Raw genomic sequence first — 24,258 nt, forward strand, 5'->3', positions numbered from 1 at the left:
TGAACGTACCTTAACTGTAATTTATTTGCCGTAGCCAAAATCTTTCATTTACATTAACCATAGCGTATCTAACATGCACAGACTTTATAGAAAGTGAGAATTTTAAAAATGTACCACACAACACTTTTCATACTAGATTGTGTCACTCTACACAGGGTAACACAATGACCAGGTGTCATGCCGCCACTTTTGTCACCCAGGAGTTTGTATTGTTGCAACATCTAGCTGCTGCAGCCTTCTCCAAAAGTTTGAACTTTTGGCTCAGCCTTGTCTGAATAAATCATTAAGAATGAGACATGAGACAAATAGAGAGGCGTTCCACCTCCTGCCTTTAATCTTCAATGTGAGAGGGGGCATCAATAAATCCTCCGTTCATTTCCCTCCCTGTTAGACGAGCGTCGCAGACTCTTTATTCAGAAAATAATCTCCTGTTTGCTTTCCTTTTGACCAAGATAAAACTTTCTTTGTTCTTTCTTTCTAAGTTTCAACGTGCACTTGCTATTATCTTAAAAATAACAACCATTGTCTGTTGTCACATTATTAGTGCACCAAAATTGTGCTTTCATTGCAAAACGCAGAGTTTACTCTCAACGTCTGTCAGCCGTTGCTTGCTCTGGCAAAGACCAGTACTTCCCTCACTAATTGCCTTCTACCGATGACTAAATTACAATGAGGTTTTGGGTTTCTGGATCACAGGGGTCTCTTTTCCTCCTTCTTCACTTCCCCAACTGTATCCTTCCTGCCTGAGTCAGAAGTGTCACACTTAGTTACGGAGGATATGAAGCGCTCCGATTTTTGTTTGCTCTCGAAAAAACAACCTTGAAGGGCTACTGTTCCAACATTGCAATTAGAGCAGTGGATATATGTAAATGCGTGTGTGTATGCAGTGTGTATGCTTGCCTGTGTGCATGAGGGCCTAATTCGCAGGGAGCAGTAGGAACTATGCCACAGCAGAGGAGTGCAGTAAATGTGGTTCTGGAGCCAGTACAGTAAAAACATCTCCGCTCCATCAGTGTCAGAAACAATCTGCATGGACCAAACCAGCTGCCACACTGCTTTAATACACAGAAACCCGTCTGCTGCTGCAGGATGGCAGCACGCTCTCGTTTTACACTAGTAATGAACCCCAGCAAAACTTTAAAGACTTACTGACAGATTCTGAAAGGGAGCTACTTACTTAATAAAATGTGAGCTGAAGTGAATATTTTATAAATAAAGCCAAAGAAATAATGACAAAATAACAAAAACATTGTGACAAAATATTAAATACAGACTTTACTTTATGTATTTATTATGTGCACTGTAGTGTTTTCCCCCCAGTCCTATGATATTCTGCTTTTATTATTGGTTTTCTATTGAGTTGTGGTTGGTATAAAATATATTTTCCTTCAAATAAATATAGATACAATAAAAGCGTATTGAATTAATGTGATCTTAATTGACTGGCTTAAAATGCTAGCTCTCAGAATTCAAATAAACAACAATTTGCTGAATTAAGGTCACCAAATAGATTTTTTAAAAACAATTCAGTAATTTTGTAATTGCCAGTCAACTCACTAGAAGGATCTAAAATGACAGTAAATGTGTTTGATATACATGTATAGCATAAATTCCTCATGGTCTTGGGTTATGACAGCTGAGGCTGAAACACAGCAAAGACTTCTTTTTAGATTTCAAAGACAACATGTGCCATAAAAGTGATGCATATGCATGCGCACACTCTTGCCACATTTTTATCCTTTTGATCCTCTACTTCTCTTTGAAATGTGCTGCACTATTTGGCCTCTTTGAGCTCCAGCACTTACTGTAACTGTGCGTGCACTCACTTTCCTCATAGTTTCATAAGGCAAACATATTTATATTAAGCTCATGATTAAGGTGAACTGTACCAGTGAGTCTGAGAGATTATGATTAAGTCACAAAACTGCTGATCGTTGCTTAATGACGCATCATTAATCAAATCCTACAGCTTGGAGGCAACTGTGGTTCATCTTGTCAATCACAGGTTTTCCCTGTCCATCACATATTCACACAAAACTGCAAGTTGTTGCTCACGCTTCTCCCAGGCCCTGTAATATGCACAGGTCATCTTGTCCATTATCCTGTAGTATCAGATTTTTCAGCCACAGCCTGGCAAAATCTGTTTCTTTGTGAGCTCTCCACATGCAGCTCCACTCTCTGCTGCCTGTTCCAAGAAAAACGCCTGAGTTGTGACAGATGCAAAACCTGCTGCTGGCTTCACACTCCATTTGTGACCGAGGTATCTAGAATGAACGGACTTTAAAGCCGAGAACATGGGTGGAGGAAACACAGGCTGCTACAGTGACAAATTGTTTCCCCCCTGCCCGCATGCACTCAAAGCTGAGGAGTAAAAAAAAAAAAAAAGGACGTTGAGGAATTCAGGTTAAAGTTTAAGAGTGTGCCATTTTAAAAAATGGATGAGAGCTGAGGACAATATGAGGAGAAGGGGGAAAATGAAAAGAGGACAATAAATGTGTCACAGAAGTGAAGGAACTGTGCTGTGGGGTTTCGGATTTATGGCTTTCAGCGTGGCTTCCCGCTCACTCCCTCCTCTGGATAGGAGACTTGGTGGCAAGAAGTCAAAAATGTACAGTGCGCACACACACACACACACACACACACACACACACACACACACACACACACACACAGACCTTTTCGGCTACACTTTCCTCATCATTCCCTCGCATGCTGCTGTCTGCATGAAGTCTGCCTATAAGGCCAGATGCAGTAAAGAAGTGCGATATGTATCCAGATGACTAGAGACCTCAGGTTGTGATTTGTCTTGGCTGAGACAGTTAAAATGTCTCTTGGATTGCACTCTTTGACAACCCAACCTCACCGTCTGTTTACATTCTCGCTTATAGCTGAACAATCTTGCACAGCTCCTATAGTACACAATGTTTGTCATTTTCTAACATATATTCTTCCAGGAAAGTTTTTCTTTCTTAAATATTTATACTTCATATCCTGCACGGCACAGTTTGCCTCCTACTGGACCTGCAGAGTGTTAAATGCCTGCGATTTTCTTGGGCAGTGTGTGGATTCAAACCATCCTTGGGTTTTAATTTGTATAGGATCTGGGTCAGTTTCGGATTTCAGCCAGGTCGTGTGTGTAAAGAGCTCTTTGCGTTACAACTGAAATACTGTCATTCAAGGACGGTTTAGAGAAATCCTGCAAAGCGATGCACAAGCAGGCATGTGTAAAACCACTACTACATGCTGACACTAAAACAGGCATTTCCACAATGAACTCCTGTGCTCACAGTAATCAGACAGGGCTGTTAAGCGGATTTTCATTGCAACCTGGTCTTGAGCCAAACCTGCCCCCTGACAAGTGTTAATAGTAATTGGCAGGTTGTAAAAGAGCTAGAAAAGGTCAAGCAGCTAAGTAGTGGAACTTCAATTCAGTTTCAGCAGGAAGGAAAGACACACAGGGATGGAGAGCAGGAGGAAGAGCAGCAGTGTCTGTCTAGATGAAATTTATTTCTTTTCTGCTCCATCTCACAACTCCTCCATTCCCCTTTATCACTAACTTTCAGATAATTCAACTCCTCTCCTCTCTGTTTGACTGCCCAACTGAAGCTGTTTTCATGGCTTATAAATTTTATAGAGAAATTCGTCAGAGCACCACTCGCTAATGACATCTACAGCAGGGAAGACCCGGCATTCCCCAGAGTAAAAAGGAAAGCATGGGGAGAAGGAGGAGGGTCACGGCCCATTTCGGAAGAGTGGTAACTTAGTAATGGGGACTTGACAAAGGAATGTAGGGTGTGTGTGTGAAGGTCAAAGGTTTCCCACCTGCTTAGCATGGCCACGGTGCTGCGGTTGCTAATGAGCCTACAATAAAATAGTGTCGAGCAGAGCTTAAATTAAGCATTTACAGCCCAGTGAGGTGAAGCCACAGTGTTTCTGTGGACGTAGTTTTTTTTCACTGATCACGAGCGTCCTGCACTATTGTTCCAAATTGTTTGGGCTAATGAAAGGGATTACAATGTATCAGAAGACAAAAAATAATTTAGTTCAATATGTTTTGGATTGGGTAGTATTTAATTAGAGGTTAATGAAATTGGAGGAGACTTGTGAGCACAAAAAGTAAAGTTGACAAAACAATCCCCACTCAGGAGCTGTTCTAGAGATTTCAAACGTATTATAAACCTAAGCAGTTTAGGCCCATGCTGATAAAATCTAGACATTTGAGTTTCTTGAACTTTAAGTCTCAACAAAAGGTGAATTTGGAAAGGAGACATTTCCAGAAAACTACCTGTAGCAATAATTTTCGTCATGTTTTAGACACTTCCCAGAAGAATGTTTCCAGGTCTTTGGCTTATGCAAAGTGCATTTTATTAGGGAGTGGAAGCCACAAACTTTTACCCATAGAAAGAAATCCAAGAGAGCATTCCTATCTCATCCCTAATCCAAGACTCATCTGCTTATCCTTAAGGCTGAGTCAGTTCATTATGGGAAAACTTTCCAAAGCAAGGTAGGGAGCGCCTTCTCCCACAGGGCTCTTTTTTACATACTGTAGGTAACAAATGAAAAAGCAAAGCAAGCTAGAAAGAAAGAAAAAGATGAACACTTATGATAGTTGATGAAGATATCCAGTGTCTTCCCCTCTCTTTCTGAGAATCACGAAGGAGGAAACGCTCTCTGCCTTTTCCTGCCTGAAGGGCCAAATTAACTCATCTAATCTTATAATCATCTAATCTTCAAACACTGTTTATTTTATCAACTCATAGCCACCAATCAGCGTTGGCCGACTGCATTCTGTTATAATACGATGGGTTTAAAATCTTTAGTTAACATTGTTGGAGCAGAGTGATTGCCTTAATTGCAGAGGTTGTGGGATTAGTATGAATCACAGTTATGGAGGAGCGTGAGTTAGCCCAGTGTAAGCTCTGTCTCATTGTCTAGCACTGACAGCACCGGCCCATCCCTGTCAGCCCCGGGGCCAGCAACGCACAAGACGACCTGCCAGGAGTTATGTGAACCCTAAACACTATGGATCTGCTAGTCCCATAGAAACCAAACTTGCAGAGTAAATAGACTGGAGGTGATGTTTGACATGAGCAGGGAGAGCTCTTGTTTAGGGGAGATTTGGAGATCAGTCTCGCGTGTTTCCGATACGCGTCCTCTCCGCGTAAGCCCAAGTGGTGTTTGTGGATGTGTGAGGGTCTAGGCAGAAGAGACAGGGTTAGGTAATGGCTGGATGTAAAACAATGGAGAGCAAAGACTGTGGAGAAACCTTATTATACTTGGCTTTGACAACCAGGTTTGATGGCAAGGAGCTGCGCTGTGGTTTTAAACCATTGCACAATTGATTTACAGCTAATACTCTAGGAGGAGGAGTCTCAGATAGTTCACACTGTGATTATTAGATCAGACACTGATGGCAGAAAGAAACGTCAGCCACTTGTTTCAGTAATCCGCCGTTACTTTGTAAAGGAAACATTGCTCCATCAGTCAAATACAATACATTTACACACCATTCCCACTCACACCCTTTCAGTAAAACCCTTACCACTCTCCTATAAGTGAAAGCAGAGATTTTTGGAAACTGTAAATCCAGTTAGTTCCAATCATCATCACACTCAGGAAGCATCTTTTGCTATCGTGCCACTGCATCCGTTCACACATGAGGCTCCTGAACATTGAGGTGATACAGGTCTGCCAACACTGTCAGCTCAGGTTCTTTTAAAGACTTACGTGTAATAGAAATGTACAGGAGGTATTCATTGCCTAAACTATCTGGCAAACAGTATACTATCCTGTTAGACTGTATTATGTTGTCACACAGCGGAGCGTTGTTTGGGCCAAAGTTTGCGTTGATGCTGCGCTGAGCATCGCATCGCTCCTAAAGCTGTCAGTCCCTCACACTATTAAGACAGCTGCTCTTAGTGTGTATTGTTCAGCGGGGAGCTATGGGGACCTGACAGGCCTAAGGAATCTTTTTTCACCCTAAAGGGCCTTTCACTGCTATAGCTCTGAATAGGACCTGCCAATGTCATCCTCCACCCATGGCATTTTTATGGCATAGCTGACATACACACAACGCACTCTTGTCAGCCCCTCGATGCCTCTAGCCGGGCTCCCTTTATTTCCGCACTGTATGTCAGCTGGTGTTTTCCCATAGACATGAATTGGAGAAGACCTTTTCCAGGCAGCGCCACTTTATCTTGGAATTACTCACGCAAACACTCACATCGAGACCCACACACTCTTAAGAGCGACAGATGGGCAGAGAGAATCTCTTTCCTGCCGTCTCTCTCTCTCACGCAGGTGCACACGCTTTGACACAAACACCTTCTCTCACACACACACACACACACACACACACACCACTCAGACAAAAGACCCTTGATTACTCAGCAAATGGATGCACCACTGATCACAGGCCAGCCCTTTTACAAACTGGCCTATTATGCGGTCTCAGTGTGGGGTGGAAGTGTTGCAGTGGCCCGAGGCAATATGGCTGGAGAATCGTGTGTGTGTGTGTGTGTGTGTGTGTGTGTGTGTGCATGCATGTGTGTGTGTGGGTGCATGCACTAAGGCTGAGAAGTGCTCCCATGCTGCGCTGCCTAACGAGAGGGCAGGTCAGCCATTAAATGGGCACTAATGCGGGAAATTGGAGGCCATTAGGCCTTTCTTTGTTGTTGTGCCTCTGTGTGGCTAGTTAGACTCTTGAAAAAGGAAAGGCCTTATTAGCCCCCACATGAAGACAGAGAGGGAATATATGGGCCGTTTACCTCGGCATGGAGCAGGCTGGCCTGCTGCTGGAGGCTGCTGCCGATTGTAAGGCCATGTGCATGTGAATGTAATGAATATTTGAAATGGTGTTAATGTGCCAAAGGGCTTCTAATCACATCTGTGTTTGCAGTTTGTCTTTAAAAGTTGGAGGTTACTGTAGTAGGACAAAATTATACGTCAGTCTACTGTATCTGTATCAAATGCCAGCAAGTTTAAAGTGGATCTGATGACAATCTGAAAGTGTAATTTCCCCCCATCCATACAAAAATATAACACCAATATTTTCAAATGTATTCACTATGTGGCTTGAAAATGCCAGTTTTATCTGTATTCAAGGTTTAAACATAGCATAACACATTATGCCTTTACAAATGTATTTGTTTAAGTGTGAAATAACTTGCTATCAGCCACTCACAAAGGAAAATAAGATTATAGAAATTGATGCGTTGAAAATGATGCATACAGGGTAAGATAATAAGCATTAAAACAATGACAAGAGTGACAATGACAAATAAAAGAGAAAAATTGAGAAGATAATAGCAATAAATAATGAAATACCAATTGAGTCAAATTTGGTTAATGCCAATACAGTAGTCTATTCAGTCTAATTGCAGCAAATATTTGTTTTCCTGTACTTTAGAAAAGAAATATGATTGTTCTCATACTTTAAATACTGTATACTTGTGCTGATAACTTGCTGGTAAGTTGTAGAAGCAGCTGTCTAGAAGTGGAGTTGTGCTCTGCTTTGCTGGTATTTACTTTGCAGTCTACTGTAAATCCGTTGCTTAACATTAACCTTCGCTCCACTGCTAATAGCTTCATCAGGGATCCCTGCTCGCACTGAAGCAAGGCGGTTCTCACAGCTCTTTAATTGCTTCGGTCAGATAATCAGACTACATTTTATCATCTACTGACAGAACGTGCACCATAGACTCTGTCTGCACTGGGAATTGCATAATTTGACCAAATATGAGAAAACATCTGAGTGTTAAATTATGAAATAGAGAAAGGAGAAATAAATAAACAGCTTGACTGATATGAAAAAAAGGTCAGACAAGCGTGTAAAGGCTGCTTGATGGCAAATGGAATCTGTCCACTGAAAATCAGTCCTCACCGCATATTTAATCTGCCTTTGATAACCCTGCAGGACTGATGAATATTCTGTGTGACTTGATCTCAATTAGCCAAGTCTCCTCGAGTCAGGCCTGGGATTTAACAAGCAGCAGGCTGATCTCTTTCCCTTCCTCTGTCAACCTCATCTTTTCTTTTCCCAGCTTTTTTCCCCCTATTTTTGCTTCTTTATCTCTCTATATATTCTCCTCATTCGGTCCCTCATCCGTGGCACAGTGTATGTGAGGAAAACTGCTTATTAAAAATAAAGCGGCTGTGAAACATGGCCTTCTTTGGGAGCAGCTGAGATCCAGAGTTTAGTTGGGGTCATTAGAGACCGAATGAAGAGGGCTGGAGGGCTCACAGGGGGCTAAAGTGCTGCAGCTAATTGGCTGCAATAAAGGAATTAAATTAGCCTGATATAATCTCTGCAGTGGGCGCCTCATCCTCCTCTATCTTCCCTCTTCCCACTCACCCGCACCCGGAGCTTCGTCACCCCGTAGCTTCATGACATTCCCAGGGTTCTCCCTGATACACACGGACCCGATCGTGTTGACCTTAAACTCCCCACACACTTCACTTATCTTCTTTCCCACTCTTTTCTTTGTTTGCTCTCTGTATTTTTTCTGAATCTCTCGCCCTCTGTGCTCCGTGCCATTTGCAGAATTTTGTTTCAGCAAAAATGAGGGGATGGAAATTAAATTGCTGGCTAATTTTTGCTGAGGAAATCTGAGGGTTACTTTTCGAAAGGTGTTTGACCTTTTAGAATGAACACATATCTTTGTTCAGATATTGCAAAAGCCATCGAAAACTTATGTCATTGCTATTAGTTTTTTGAGTCCATGCTGCAAGACTTTGTGTAATGGATTCCTGTTCTTCTTCAGATTATATGGATTTCTTTACTGAGAGACAAAATAAGCAATTTATGGAGAAAACCTGCCACTTAGCAGTATTTTAGAAAGGCGACCTGATTGCACATTGAAGGAAAAAAAGAGCACAGACTTCCTGTTTCTGTATGAAGATGAATTACAGTTAATACATTTGTTTATTCTTTCATACAGCAATTAAACATATTGTGGCAACAAATAATGAAAGACAAATGATTTGCTTGTTTAAAAGGATTAATTGAGCTGGTAATGGTAAATGACATTTATATAAAGCCATAATTGCATCTAAAGAGAACGACAAACACAAAACACTCAGTTGAGCACTTCATCTATCATCTTCATCCCTCAATTAGCTCCAATTTTATTTGGAAATTCCCGCCTGTATCATGCGGATGTCTGGATCAACATACACAAGATAAAAAGCCACATTGTTCTAATTTAGAAGAGCCTGAATAAACAGTTGACATGATTTATAAGTTGATATGTAACAGAGCAAAATGTAAAGTATATCTTGAAGCGAACATAAATATTTCATGTCATTTCACATCACTCAGTGTTTTGGTTCAACAGTTATTATGGAGGCTTCAAAAAATAAATTCTTTCAGTTGTTTAGGGAGAAACAGTCATTATCAGCGATTATTTCCTCACAGTGGAATTCCATCATCGCATTTTCTTCATTCGTGCGGCCCGACATCAGTCTAACAAGAAGCGCTAGAGTCACTTATCATCAAGATCATGTTTTTAAAGCGCTCCTCCCTGAGAAAATATCAACATGGAATTAATCGTGCCACAAAATGATTGTTTGTGATGTCTGTGCTCAACAAGAAATCCCAGACATTAAAGGATAATGCCAGTGTTGTTGTTTTTTGTCACTTTGTGCCAATTGCTGAAATGTAGTCCCTTAACTTAAAATTTTTTCTGTCTACTGTCTGTTTACAGTTGGCATAGTTATCTCTGAGCTCATTTATTGACATTCATTCTTGTACAGTATAATATATATATATATATATATATATATATATATATATATATATATATATTAGTACACCTACAGGAAGAAATTAGAGTCTCTGCTAAGAAACAATCCTTTACCAATACATTGCTTTACCTTTCGGTCAGTTATGCTTTTTTATTTAAGAAACCTTTGTTTTGTCTTTGAATTGCCATCATTGAAAGGTGCTGTGAAAAGGGCATGTTAAAGAAAAAATGCCCTTAATGAAACATAATTTGTAGACATTCAAGGCTGAAAAATTTATTCTCTTTTAATTGGTGAAACAGTGATTTCCTTGGATTGCCTTCATGATATTTTTGCCTTGTGCTTGTGTCTGTGTGTGTGTGTGTGTGTGTGTGTGTGTGTGTGTGTGTGTGTGTGTGTGTGTGTGTGTGTCACATGATCACACACTTACACATCAGTTACTAACACACTGGATGTCTGAAATGGATCCATTTGGGGCTTTGTGTTTGACACACATCTTATCTTGAGTTTTGCCGTGTCAAGCAGCAATCCTCCCAAACATTCATGTGTGTTATGTTTCCCCATCGACCCCCAGAGAGAGATAGAGTGACAGAGAGAGAGCAGGCGTGTGTGTGTGTGTGTGTGTTTGTGTGTTTGAGGGGGATAGAAAGAGGGAAAGCCTTACAGACTGCCATGATTTTATTTAATGCACTATATAGTATAGTAGGGTATCAAGTTGTTCCAGATATTTTGGGGCACAGTTCATAAAAACATTTGCAAAAATAAGTCATATTGAATATATACTACTTAAACTTTCTCTTAAACCTTTCCCACCCTCAAACATGGCAAAGGCAGAGGACACCCAATATTTCATTTTATTTTCAATTTCATCTTCTCTTGAGGGGGTTTTAGAAGTTAATCTGATTATTTTTGGGAGCGCCCATAGGATTCAAAGTTCATGTGTAGACTCCCCTTGGTGTTTGTTTAAAAGCGGGGAACAGAATAGCAGAGCTTCTGCTGGTCCCCTGCTCGCAGGCAGTGGTGTTGGGTTTTGGTTGCTTTTTCTGACATGTTTTGGGTGGAGGGGTGGAGGTGGCCTGTAACCGCCTCAGACTGCACAAAAAGACTGGACATTTCTATTTGATTGACAGAGAAGAAAGTAGTTTCTCAATGTGGACACTTAGATATCGAATATAGATGTAAATGAGCTCTGTTTATTAATTTGAGTCTCAATTTTCAGAGAAAATTTTTCTGTCAGGTGCAGCCACAACAACAAGCACAATCCAGCATGTGCAGATTTAGGGGCAGAGATCAGTGTCTTGAGTGTCTCTTTAGAACAAATCAAGGTTTCGACCGACATCCCTCAATTACCAGGCTTATCGTAAGTGTGATGAGCTTAACCTCAGCCTCCAGCTCTGTTGCTTGAATTTTCCCTCTAATTAGCGGAGGGAAGGCTGCCTCTGTGCTGCCTACGAGACTGAGGTCAGTTGATAGAGGCTGGGAACCACTCAAAGAAACTAATTAGCCAACTTTCCATAACACAGTCACACACTGCGCCGAGGCCAGCGTGTTTCCTGGGATCTGCGGGAAACAGCAACGCCCGATAAACAACAGTTTCCTGTTAAATGCTGCAGATGAGGTTAAAACAGCTGCAAGACTCAAAAGCAGCATTTCTTTCTTCTTCTTTTTTTTTTGTCATTTTCGACAGTTGTGGTCCACATTACAGAAGGCGTTGAAAAGCTTTGGGTAAGCTTAGCTTTATCCAGTTAATTCAATTAGTCTTGTTTTAAAGGTATCAGTTCACACTTCTTTTTACTGCTCACCTGGGGGCAGTTACAGCCGACCACTGACACACTAATCCAGCCTGAAGCAGTTGATTGAAAACAGGCCAAACATTTTAAGGTGTCCTACAAAGGGAAATGTGGTCTTTCTTAATGTGAATTATGAAAATAAAATTTCAGCAGATTATAATTTACTAGCTACTCAAACTAATAGGTCTTACACAACATTAAACATTATGTTTTATTAGGCAGAGTGTCTCCCTTTATGATATTTACTGTTATTCAAATTCTTATAGGACACCATTTATTGTTCTCATATTAACACGTAGATGAAATGTTGAATCACAGAAAGCTATGAGCAAACTTGTCTTTAAAGTGTACCCGATGCGCTCAGCGTGTGTGTGTGTGTGTGTGTGTGTGTGTGTGTGTGTGTGTGTGTGTGTGTGTGTGTGTGTGTGTGTGTGTGTGTGTTTTACCTTGAAGAATGGCAGCAGCAGCTTTTGTTTGCGGTGAAGGTGTGTGAGCTGATTGCTTGTCTGAAATACACTACAGCTCAGCTTTTGTGTCTCGGCTGAAGGGTAGAAACCCTGAATCCTGCTGGTTGTAAAGAGCAAGCGTGAGGAATGTTGTGTGTTTAAACTAGGGAAGCTAGAACGTATACTAATCTGTGTTTTAACACAAAGATTTCCTGCCAGGAGTGACTGTATCAAACTGCCTTTGTTCTGTTGGGTTGACAAAGGCGTTTCCACAACTAAAAATTGGATACAAATTGACATTCATACATAAAAAAACACATATATGTGGTTAATGTGTGGCAACCCCAACCGGGTCTTGTGTGAACTGTCTACCGTTCAGAAATTCAACTATTTATATCATAACACACATGAGAATAGTCTCAGAGTGATCAAAATGTAATGAGTTAATGTGGCAAAAGTGAGATGAGAGCTTGTCTTTATGAGACATACATACCACATCACTGCTGTGCTGAATCTGGTGCAAATATACATGAAAATGAAGAAATAGCAATTATTGAAACAAAATGTTGAGAGCAGAGAGTCTGACTGACAGCATAATGTTATCACAAGTTGATTATTTACTTAATAGGGAATGATGGAAGGAAACAGGTAACTCCACATGAATGGATTACCTGATGAGCTCACGCCAGAAAAATGGCATATTGGCTTCCAAATCTTCAATTGTTTTGAATTAAATGCATCTTAATTTGGACAAGGCTGTGATGATGTAATTTTTAAAACAGTCTGCGCTCATGAAACACTTGGATTTGTGCCAGCAATAACATTGTCTCCTATGTTTTTTTTTTTTTTTCAATGTAGACAGTGTAAGGGATATTGTGTGAGCTAGCTTACATCATGCCCAGTGTCAGAGAGTTTAGATAAAGTGCTTCTCACTCGTCCCCATTATCTGACATAATACCTTATGAAGCATGATACCGTCAAACACAATGTGGCCTCCTGCCCCACACCTTCACATCCAGCCTGTACACTGTCAGTTCTTCAATATCCAACATGCCTCCCAGGACAGCAACATTTTTCTCACCGGGGCGGTGTTGTCCGGCAGGCTAGAATTCCCCTGTCTTCATTGAGGAAGGGTGTGAAACAATCTTTGTTGTGTAACAGAGACGTGTCTGCAGGTCTGAGGCCGGCTGTACTCCTCTCTACAGTGATCCATGTTACCTGCAGGCGGGTTCAGAGATAGCTTTTACCAACTGTGACCCAGAGCTGGAATCACAAGAGAGACTGAACCTGCCCTTTGGCTGTATTGACAGCCAGCTCAGGTGGCCTTTTTTTAACACAGTGACACAGATTGATAATTTCAGAGCTTTCTGATAATTACAATTGATCTCTGTGGCTAAAATAAATGTAACAAAATGAATGAAATAGACACACACTGTTGGGTTGTGTCTATCGGTGGGCTTTAGGGGTTTTCCAATGGAACCAGAAAGCAAAGAATCTGCCCTGCTGTCTGAAAGGCTAACAACATGAGTCATGCACAGGTGTAAATCTAGCTTAAGACAACAATGAAAACATCAGATCTGTGTCACTTTAAGAAAAGGATAGGTCTAAATCCAGTCAGGTGAGTCCACGGGACACAGGAGTAAAGATGATCGTTTTAACCCGGATTTTCTCAAGGTGAAACGTGTCTTATTTTCCCAGAAAAAAAATCTACTGGAAATATCATTGTCTTGTGGCATTAAAAGTCTTGTTTTTTGCATTGCAGTCATTACATAGTGAAGCACATTCTGAAGCAGGGAGGGAAAACCAGCAGAGATCTATCACTAATTAAACCCCTGCCGTCCTGCTGGAAAGACAGAAAGCCAAGTCACTACTGATAAGGCACAGAGCTGCTAATGTGTGTGTGTGGGTGTGTGTGTACTGTATGTGTATTTTAGAAAAGATATTGTAATTAGGTCCTTGGAGTGGAGAGAAGGAGTCTCGGGGGTCCCAAACAGACACACACATCCAGGAAAAACACACCACAAAACTCACACTCTAAACCAACAAACACACACAAACCAGTAAGAAGCCAGGTTGAGGGAAGAGCTGTCCTCCGTCTTCCGCCATTATGACAGGCAGATGATGAAAAGAGCTGTGTGAAGAGTTGGTGCAGAAAAACATGGACAGATGAACCAACCAAGGGACCCCAGTTGGACCCAGATAACCCCCATTTCCGCACACACACACACACACACACACACACACACACACACACACACACACACACACACACACACACACACACACATGCAGTACAGTATGCACCCACTCACAGTGGAGCCACAAACTGTATCAGAAGTGTTGCTGTTAATAATGCATGAATGTGTCTGTGCTGGTAGTGGTGGAGGACCGGTGTCTCGGACGGCCGGCCTTAATGAAGTTGGGCATGTCTGCCTCACTCTGCTGCCAGAAAGTCATGAATAAACATCAGCCGGCTAATTAAACTCAGTGCTGGCAACTGTACTCATCAGTAAACAAGCGGCAGCGAGGGGTCTCACACACGCTCGCAGGGATTTGCAGGGAATGGAGGATGGGTAAGACCAGGCTTTCACCTTCTATTTAGTAAAGTTTGGAGAGCAGGTGAGGACCTTGAGGAAAAGAGCTCAAAAAAAAAAGAAAAAGGAGTGCAGTATTTTAGTGAAAGAAAGAAAAAGACAACCGGAGATAGGTAGGAAAAGGATGCACTGACCTCATTATCAGAGGAGTTTAAACTCAACTTAACTCTTGAAAACACAAGCAAAATATCCTGGAAATGGATGTCCGTCAGTATAAGGAATTAATAAAACATGAGTTAACCATAGCAAAAGTAGTAATGCCTATTATATAAGTTATTAGATAACTCTCTAACTAACCACACCATGACTTAAACTGACAAATAACTTAAAATGAGAGTGAATAATTGATTTATGATTCCACTGCTGAGGTGATTAGTCTTTCATAATATCATCGTACCTTTTTCATTTATGTCAATTCAATTCAATGGTAAAGAAAATTTACTTTGAGAAACAAGACAATATTAAACATCAAAACCCCTGAAAGGACATCCAGAGAACTCTCAAAAAGGCTTACATGAGCACCTGTAAGCTGCCAAGTCTAGGACACAATACAATGTAATGCAGAAAACACGATCATTTAAATTACTTTGTTGTTGATAACCAGCACAAATTTGGCTGTAACCTACTTGTTTCACGCTAGTTCAACCTTTTTGCATCTTTGTCTTATTTCCTCCACAGCCTGTAACTGCAACCTTCACGCCCGAAGGTGTCGTTTCAACATGGAGCTGTACAAGCTATCAGGGAGGAAGAGCGGAGGAGTCTGCCTCAACTGTCGCCACAACACGGCTGGACGCCACTGCCACTACTGCAAGGAGGGCTACTACAGAGACCTGTCCAAACCTATCTCACACAGGAAAGCCTGCAAAGGTACAGTGCTCTTGTTCTGTTTTTTTTTTTCTTTTCTGGCCACCACACACATCTCTATCCATTTGGCTTTTAAAGAAAACTTTAAGACCACGTGATTGGAATTCTCTAAAATTTCAATTGCTTATCAAGATAGCAAGAGGGGGAAAAAATGCATTTACATGCTCGATACCAGCCAGATTATATGGGTCTGATAGGAAATAGTTTTAGATGAGTTACAGGAAGTGGGGGAAGTCAGCAGTCTTTTCATTCCTGAGCTTGTCTCACCCTCATCTTCCTCTGTCAGCGGAGATGAGTTGGGGGTCTGTTGGGATTGTTGAGGTAGTGTTGGTATGGGCGGGTCGGGCTGGGTGTTCCCTCATCGACAGTTGAGTTATTTTGCTTCGTTCGAGGAGAGCGGGGTGAGGGGATGACAGGACAAGCAAAACAAACAGAGCTGAGGTGTGAAGTGATCTCCAGTGTAGGTCAAAGACAAATGAGAATGCAGGAAGATTGGTGGAAGGGCTGCAGGACAGGGAGAAAAGGAAAGGAGGAGACAAAAACTCAGGTTCAGAGGGCTGGCAAGAGCATGAAAGATGGGAGGGAGGCTAAGAAGAAGAGGAAGGAAAGGAGAACAGGAGGAACACACCCCCACGCAGGTGTGCTCACTATTAAGTGCTGGATGAATCGCCTGCCATCAGCCCTCACCGTAGCTAATAAGGGTCAAAGAAAGAGAGGAGGAGGAGGAGGAGGAGGAGGCGGAGGAAGACGAGGGGCGGGGGGGGGCGACTGAAAGAGTGAGGGTATGTTTTCTCACCTCTTCTATAGCTGCAGGAAAAGATAACAGGAGCCCTGAATCCCTGTGCAAACAAGCCCAGAGACACCTCAGAGTCACTCTGTATAGATACAGCTTGCGCACACATACACAGAAAAACATGTATACCTGTTTGAGAGTCTCAGAGCGTCTCACTTCCCAAGGCAGTCCAGGAGGAAATATTAGCTGTCTGCTGACAGTTTAAGCCTGAGTTCGCTCATATCATTCACCAGGGAGTAAATAAATAAACTGACCAGTCAGTCAGTTTGACAGAAGGCATGTCTGAAAAGTAAAATAGCTGCAAAAGAATCAACGTTCAGACAAAACAATGGGAAGATGTGTTTTATTCAGCTGTATGTCTAATAGACAAAAATCTGTCCTCAATGGTCTAATGGTGATACTTCAGTTCATAGTTTTCACCTTTTCCCTTTTCAGAAAGTGCATGTGCCCCAATGACATGCTTCATTCCGCCATAACAAGACATTTATCAAACTAATGCAAAAGAAGCCTCATTAAATTCCTGACATCCAGCAGCCATATCAAGCACTTCTCATTCTCTGCATGAACATACATTCATAACACAAGCTCTCTGACAAATGCATCCATTTTTTCACCCCTCGAGCCACTCATGAGTGATATTACTAAACTGACATTAACACCTTTGCGTGGCTTTGGGCCCATTCTCCTGTCAAGCAGGAATGCAAACACACATTCATCACGATGGGGACGTTGTGTATCATTAACCCCTATCCTCCTCTGTGTCTACCAAGGCGAGCTAATTGTGGAAATTTAACCTCTTTTTTTTCCTTGTTTTTACACCTCTTCTCATGTGTCCAAGACTTGATTCTTTCAGCATCCCATAACTCACTTTCATGGGGGTTTGTTTCTCAGAACAGAAATGGTTAGATGCCTCAAGGTGCTGTCCGTTTCACTACAGAATTAAGAATTGTTTAGTCACTTTGTTTGCACTTCCTGACAAAAGTTGAGTTTACAATATTCAGTAGACACAATATTATGTAGCATAAAAACATTCTAGTTATTACAAATTAGGAAGATCTCTTCCAAAATACAGTATTTTTATCCTATTTTTACATTCATGTCTGGTAAATAATTCAATCATATTTGAATTAGTAATTGACTGTATTATTTATCATTATACTGCAATTTTCTCTAATGCTGTACACATTTTAGATGATGGAGACCGTTTTATCTTTAATCAGTAAACAAATGATTGATCCAGCATATTTTTGATGATTACAGACTGCTTTTCATTATTTTTTACTGCTTACAGTGGTGAGTTTGCTAGCCACTGAAATGAAAGACCTTGGAAGCAAGCAGACAACATTTGGGTCACCAGAAAAGAACAAACCCATCATTGGAAGCAAAATGAAAGCAAAAAAAAAAAAAAAAACATGAGTGAAAACCTCAGTTTGACAAGATGTTTTTACCAAAACTATAAAACAGTTTACACTGATGTGGAAATCTGCTCGCATACGCTGATGATGACAAGTTTGATGTTAGGAAACTTTGGATAAATGAGTCATGCAGTGAAAGTCAAAAGCTGTGAAAAATGCCCCTGGTGTGGACCTCTGGCATCTGGAGTAAACTAATGTATAGTACGTAGTTAATCTGTGGGGCTGTCTCTGTATTTTATGTCTGTGTAAAGCTTTTTGATAACTATGCTACTGATTTGGTATCTGACAGGAACTCTGCCTCCTTCATCTTCTTCTGTCCTTCTGTCTATGTGCATGGATTCTGTCTCTGTACTGGCTGCTTTTCCCATCTTTTCTGACTCTACTTGGTGCTCTGACTGAGGGAAACATGCTGCTAATGTGACATTAATGCATACAACATTTATTTTACCATAATTACACTTCTGTGTGTATTTCAATTTTATAAAGAATGTCAGAAATTTCTCAGTCACTTAGTTTTCTTCTAATTTATCTTTCATTTTTTTCCTTTTATTTTCAAGTAAAATGCCAAAAATGATCTGCTCTCAGCTTACAAGATGTGAATATTTATATATAGTTATATAGTGTGAATATCTTTGTATTTTGACAAAACTCCCCCTTGGGTTCTGAGAGCATTGTAATTGCTATTTTCTGACATTTTGCAAGACTAAAATATAAATAAATGAATTGAAAAAAATTATTGACAGATAATATAATATTGAAATAGCTCTGAATATTATTTTCATTATTACTAATGTCATTCTAACATTAGCTACAACGTCATGCACAATTACATTATCATTAACTTACACCTCAAAAATACAGCATCAGTGTGGTTTGCTGTGCACCCTCAGTGGAATTTTACAACAATTAAATATAATCTATAGTATTATTGTTATAAGATAATCATGTCAGAATCGTGTCATACTTATACCCAAACTAGTAAATAGTAAATCATGTCACCCACATAAGAAACTCTCTTCTGACTCCTTTACATTCTCTCCTGCCTCTCAACAAACTAAAATATAAACACATTTCATCATCATTTATAAAGTTGTCAGCTTACACAAACGGTTTTGTTCAATTTAATCCATGAAATTTGCCAGAGTTTATACACCTCCCATCTTTCCCGGCCATGTAAAATTATAAGCAAACACTGTCCAACTTCTACTGAGCTATTCAGTTACATCAAAACAGTCTTACAATAAAGGATCTGTGGTAATTACCCCAAGCTGACAAATGATACGAAGCATGAACTGTTTCTTTTGCCAATTAAAACATTTTTGCAAACTATATTTGGAAAGCTACAGATGAAGACTTAAAAGATGTGTGTCATTGTATTACATTGCCTCTTTCTCTCTCTGTTAATATACTTACAACTGCCACACACAGCTTTTTTCCTATGTCAAACACCTATATGGGTTGTCAAAGTCTCGCCCTGCCAAATTCTCTCAGGTTTACCATATCATAACTCAAGATAATTCAATGAAACTCAAACCGCAGAACTAATTTCTGTCCACTCCTCAAGCAGCACGAGCACTGCACCGAAGTGACAGCAATTAAGAGGTTTGGTTATTTATTGAACTCAAAGAGAGAGAGAGCCCTTTTGCTGTGCGACTTTTGGAGGAGAACAAGCACAGGTCGAGGAGCACAAGAGTTTGTTTTTATATGCGTAATACAATCCTCCCCGAAAGCAGCTCATTTCCATAGGAGGCCATTACCAGTGGGAAAGAGAGCAGCAGCTTATCCACTGCAGAGTGAGCTGTGCCCGGTGGCTACATTTACACGCAGAAATTTATAACTTCACCCCTCATTGAGTTAGAGTATAAACACAGAGTACGTTTCAAGCGGCTCTTGTTTGTATCTTTAACTGTTTGAAACCTCTGAATAAAACATGTTGAGCGTATTCGATAGTTTAATTTAAAAAGGGGATATTTGAAAAGACCAAGAGATGCAGCACTCTGGGTGGTGTTTGAACACGTTTGACATATTACTGAGATAATAAATGTCACTCTCCATTGAGTTTACTCAGCTGCCTGTTATCCCTGTTTGTCACCCTGGTGCTGATTTTAAAAGCCTGTCTTAACTTTGTCTTAAAAGTTAGGGATTTCGTTAAGAACCCATACTGATGTGGAGTCAGCAGCTGTATGTTGAATGACAATGATAACTACAGAAGAGGTCTTTCGCCAATAATGAGCACTGCTCTTGATTAGTCCTCCTCAGAGGACCGTCTAAACTTAATAAAATCAAGCTTGAGCACGTTGGCGTTGGGTTCGGCGACCGATGGGTTGAATTCAGGCCTTCACATTCGAATCTGAACATCAACCATCATATAATTACATCAGTCGGTGGGATGATGAGGAACATATTTTGCATACAGAGGGTAATTAGCCTTTGATTGAGGGATGGTCTATTTCAATCAGAATAACATACTAAAAACCCTACCCCCCGCTCGTCAGCATATGTCTTCCATTGACACAGTAGGTTTTTTTTATTTTTTATTGACCGCATATAACATGTTTTCTGCTTGGGATTTGGAAAATATTGTTTTTCATGACTTCACATTGAGCTTTGGATTTCCATGGGTGTGCTGATATCTGCATGTTTTCAATTTAGAACAACACACATGTGCGATGTTGTGCATCAAACAATCACAAAACAAGCTCATGTCCAACATTTTAGGCTCGCTCTGTGGCCCAAAAGCATGGCTGTTGGGGCCGTTGCAGCCTATTATTCTGATCAATAAAACACTAAACAACACAACGCGCGAGACACACTCTATTAGATAAACACGTCATTTAGAGAGCTGTTTATGTGTAGTGCAACAACCCAATAACACTATCTATTTCTCCTTTTTTTATACTTATGGAAGAGCAGAAACCTAATTATAATAGAACACAGACTCGGGGAGCTTGGCTTCACTCCAGGGCCAACAAATTATTCTTATTGGCACAGCACACACAAACCAAATGGGGGGAGCGGAGTTCAGACTTAAAACACCAGCTTTATGGTAAACGATTGGCAGAGTTCAAAATTCTCACATTGTGCAATCTCAGACTCAGGCCTGACTGCCTGCCTTTGAAAAAAAGGCCTTCCACTCTCCCCATTAACCAAGAACATTTTTCATTCTTTTATACGCAACTCCCAGCGCCAAGAGCTTCTTTTAGGAATTCCGACAGAACTCTGTTCTATGTTGTTAGGGGGAAAGACACAGGTTCTCTTATATACACATGCCTACTCTTCTTATCATAAACGTCTGTTACTTTTTTCTCGCTGGAAGTGTTGAGACAAAAAAGGGCCTCTTGCTCTCTTGGACCCGTATCTCCCCGAGCCATCTGTAGTAGCCATGAAGCTGCGCCACTTAACCGTTAAGTGGACACACACTTAAACCAGAAACTCTCACTCGCATCTCTCCAGAGTAAGCCAGTCCTTTAGCCAACAGGTGGGTCACCCAGCCAGGGAGTCAGGCAATTTGTCATGCAAACCGGACAGCGGGTCAGACAGTCAGTCAGAGCAGAGGGAGGCTGGAGTGTTTCCCACCTGTAGACCATGTGCTGTGCACCTTGATTTACTGGCAAGCTTGAGGCTGTGAGCTGTGGTTACCAGGCAGACGCTCTTAAAAATATAAACGTAGCTCTCTGAAGCTCCAACCAGAAACACACTTTGCCCTCCCGTGCTTCAAACTCCTCTGACATACTCCTAAATTTACAGCCATGAGGACGTGCTGCACCAGCCTCCACGCTGTTTATTGGGCTTCCTTGGTGTGTGTGTGTGTGTGTATGTGTGTGTGTGTGTGTGTGTGTGTGTGTGTGTGTGTGTGTGCGCAGTTGCTCCCACTGAGCTAGACACAACTAAGCAATGAAAGCGGTGACAGATTGGTCTGATAAAGGTTCCAATAGATACACACACTTTTAAGGAGGCTTCTCTGAGTCTGATAAGAACATACTCTCTCTCTCACACACACACACACACACACACACACACACACACACACACACACACACACACACACACACGTGCGCGCACAGAGGACAGATAAGAGTAGCAACAGAAGCTGAATCACAGGAAACAAGCAATAGAGATAAAAGCGAGAGAGTGAGTGTGTGTATGTGTGTGTGTGTGTGTGTTGAGAGAGAGAGATAGTGGCCTGCTGGAACCCAGAATTATAGACTTCAGCCATAGGATAGAGTTATCTTGCTTGCTTCACTTCAGTCAAAATATCTCACAAAACAACAACTATGTTGTTTCCAAGACATCTATCATAAAGAGAACAGATTCGGTATTACATTACCACTTTACAGCAGTCTTTTCCCTGAGGCCTGCTGTAATGTGGATCTCCCAGAGAGTGTGTCCCTCATACAGCCCAACTGAATAACAACCGTATCAACGCTCTAGGTCGAAGTAGAGATAAGGAACACATTACATTACAACTGTCACTTTAGACAGAAACAGAACAATCAAATACCATCTGTTCCTGCAGTCAGATTACATTATTTAAACTAATAAATTAATAAACCTCTGGTTTTGATTGTATGCATAAGCTTCATAATTTTGCTTTATATTCATTTTTCTGTTATTTGCTTTGACATTTATGCATATTAAACACTAATTGCAATGCAGTAGGTCGAAATGAACAGATTGTTCAGATGTTTTGAAGCTATAATTTTTGTACTGTGGGCAGAACAGACCGTGTGGTTAAAAACAAAACAGGCCAAGCCACTAAATACCCCCACAAACCTCAAAGTACATAATTCAGCTTTGCCTTTGAAGGCTTTCAGAGTGACAAGTGACACAATGCAGAAAAAAATCTTTAGGGGAGGAGCACAGCCAGCCCGACCCTGAGGCTGGAAGTCAGCATCACTGGTTTTCCACAGCAAATCAACAGAAAGTATAACACTTATAGGGTGAGGGATATAGTGGTGAGGGTTTGGTGATTAACAGCATTTTCGGAGTAAAGAAGTGGAAATTGGTCGTAGATTATCAAGACTTGTTCTGGTCTGGATTAGAGTCAGGATTTACTGTAAAGACTATAAATTCAACCTACTCTCCGTAACAGAGTCACTACTATTTATATCCAGAAATAGATGAAAAGAAACAACTCTCAGACAACTATTATTCAACAATGATTTCAAACCTGACAGGGGTTTGGCTGTGAAATAAATTAAGGGCTTGCATTGGGGAGAGCAATTGGAAAATGATTACATTCCTGAGGCATATGTGTTCGATAGACCCCCCAGTTTCTGGAGGAAGTGTGACAGACGTTTTGGGCTGGCGTTCAAAGCCCAGCAGAAATCAGAAACAGGCAATTAGGATTATCCTCCATTATTTTATCATTCGGTAAACATGCACAACCCCTCTCTTTTTACCTCACACATACAGCCGCTGTCCCACAGAGCGCTCACACACTGACAGACACACCAAGGCCAAACAGCCACATGCTGAGCACACACAGACCGACAGTTCAGCTCATGCTTGTACTGTATCTCAGCAGCTTTTAATTATGGGAGATGTGATGGTTACATGCTAATTTGCTAATTAGCAAACGACGGCAAAATGTCACAAAATGTCTTTAGACCTAGAGGATGTGTTGGTCTTTTTTGTCACGATGCCACAGTTGCTTCATAACCAGCGCCGTGGTGTCTTCTGTCTCTGCACGCCTCCACCTGTCTCTCACCACTCTATTATTGTTGCCACCACTGCTGCCGTGTACCCACCTGCACTCTCTACAGATAGTATATGTTTGTATCTCCCCACATGTGTGTGTGTGCGTGTCTGTGTGTGACCACTCACTGTGCCTCTCTTTCTTCCTCTGTTTCCTCACAGCATGCGATTGCCATCCCGTGGGTGCTGCTGGCAAAACCTGTAACCAAACCACAGGACAATGTCCCTGTAAAGACGGCGTGACTGGTATCACATGCAACCGCTGTGCTAAAGGCTACCAGCAGAGCCGCTCGCCCATTGCCCCCTGCATAAGTACGTGGAAACAAGTCTTTACCATATCTGCCTCACCGTAGGAGCAATACGGTCTATTGCACACATTTGAAAGGGAGGGACGCACACAGTCACTACAGTAATGTGCATATTCAACACATAACACAGTACGCTACACACACAAACACACACTGTAAGAGCATAAACTCCTACACTATTTAAATCCTCTCATCCTTTTCTTCAGACAAGTTCTTAGTGTCCGACTGTTGGTTTTCTGACCAGTAAATCTGCTAGCTTAAATAAACACACCGTTAAACCGAAACCTCAAGGTTTACGGCAGCACAGCCTTCTCGGGTTGTTGGTCTCCATAAATCTGAGCAAAGACCCAGAGCTGTTATCACCAGCATCTCCGATCCCCAAAGTGTATTTGGTAGGAGTGCAGAAAGCTTTGGATTGAATTACAAGATCAATCTTGTTCTCAGCATCCAGTGACCATTTATAAGCCAAAATATGCCCTTCTATTATAGTCAAAATGATGAAATCGCCTCAGGGAAGGCCTATACTTGAAGACTTAAAGCTGCATAGTGAATGGCAATTTCTAGTTATTTATTGGCTTTTTTGTCTCATTAATTGCTGCTCTTGCCATTA

General features: G+C 41.2%; 1 protein-coding gene across 2 annotated transcripts in view; it reads left to right on the forward strand.

Annotated features, from left to right (window-relative positions):
* Nucleotides 1–24,258, forward strand: part of ntn1a (netrin 1a) — a 59,202-nt gene that overhangs the window by 16,428 nt on the left and 18,516 nt on the right. Inside the window, exons 3-4 of one of the 2 annotated variants that reach the window (XM_051384218.1) lie at nucleotides 15,250–15,438; nucleotides 23,503–23,652. In XM_051384218.1, coding sequence (XP_051240178.1) covers nucleotides 15,250–15,438; nucleotides 23,503–23,652 — 339 coding nt within the window. The remainder of the gene's footprint in view (nucleotides 1–15,249; nucleotides 15,439–23,502; nucleotides 23,653–24,258) is intronic. The other variant, XM_051384219.1, reaches the window with a different exon arrangement.

The sequence above is a fragment of the Dicentrarchus labrax genome, unplaced genomic scaffold (assembly GCF_905237075.1).
Source record: "Dicentrarchus labrax unplaced genomic scaffold, dlabrax2021, whole genome shotgun sequence".
NCBI lineage: Eukaryota > Metazoa > Chordata > Actinopteri > Moronidae > Dicentrarchus > Dicentrarchus labrax.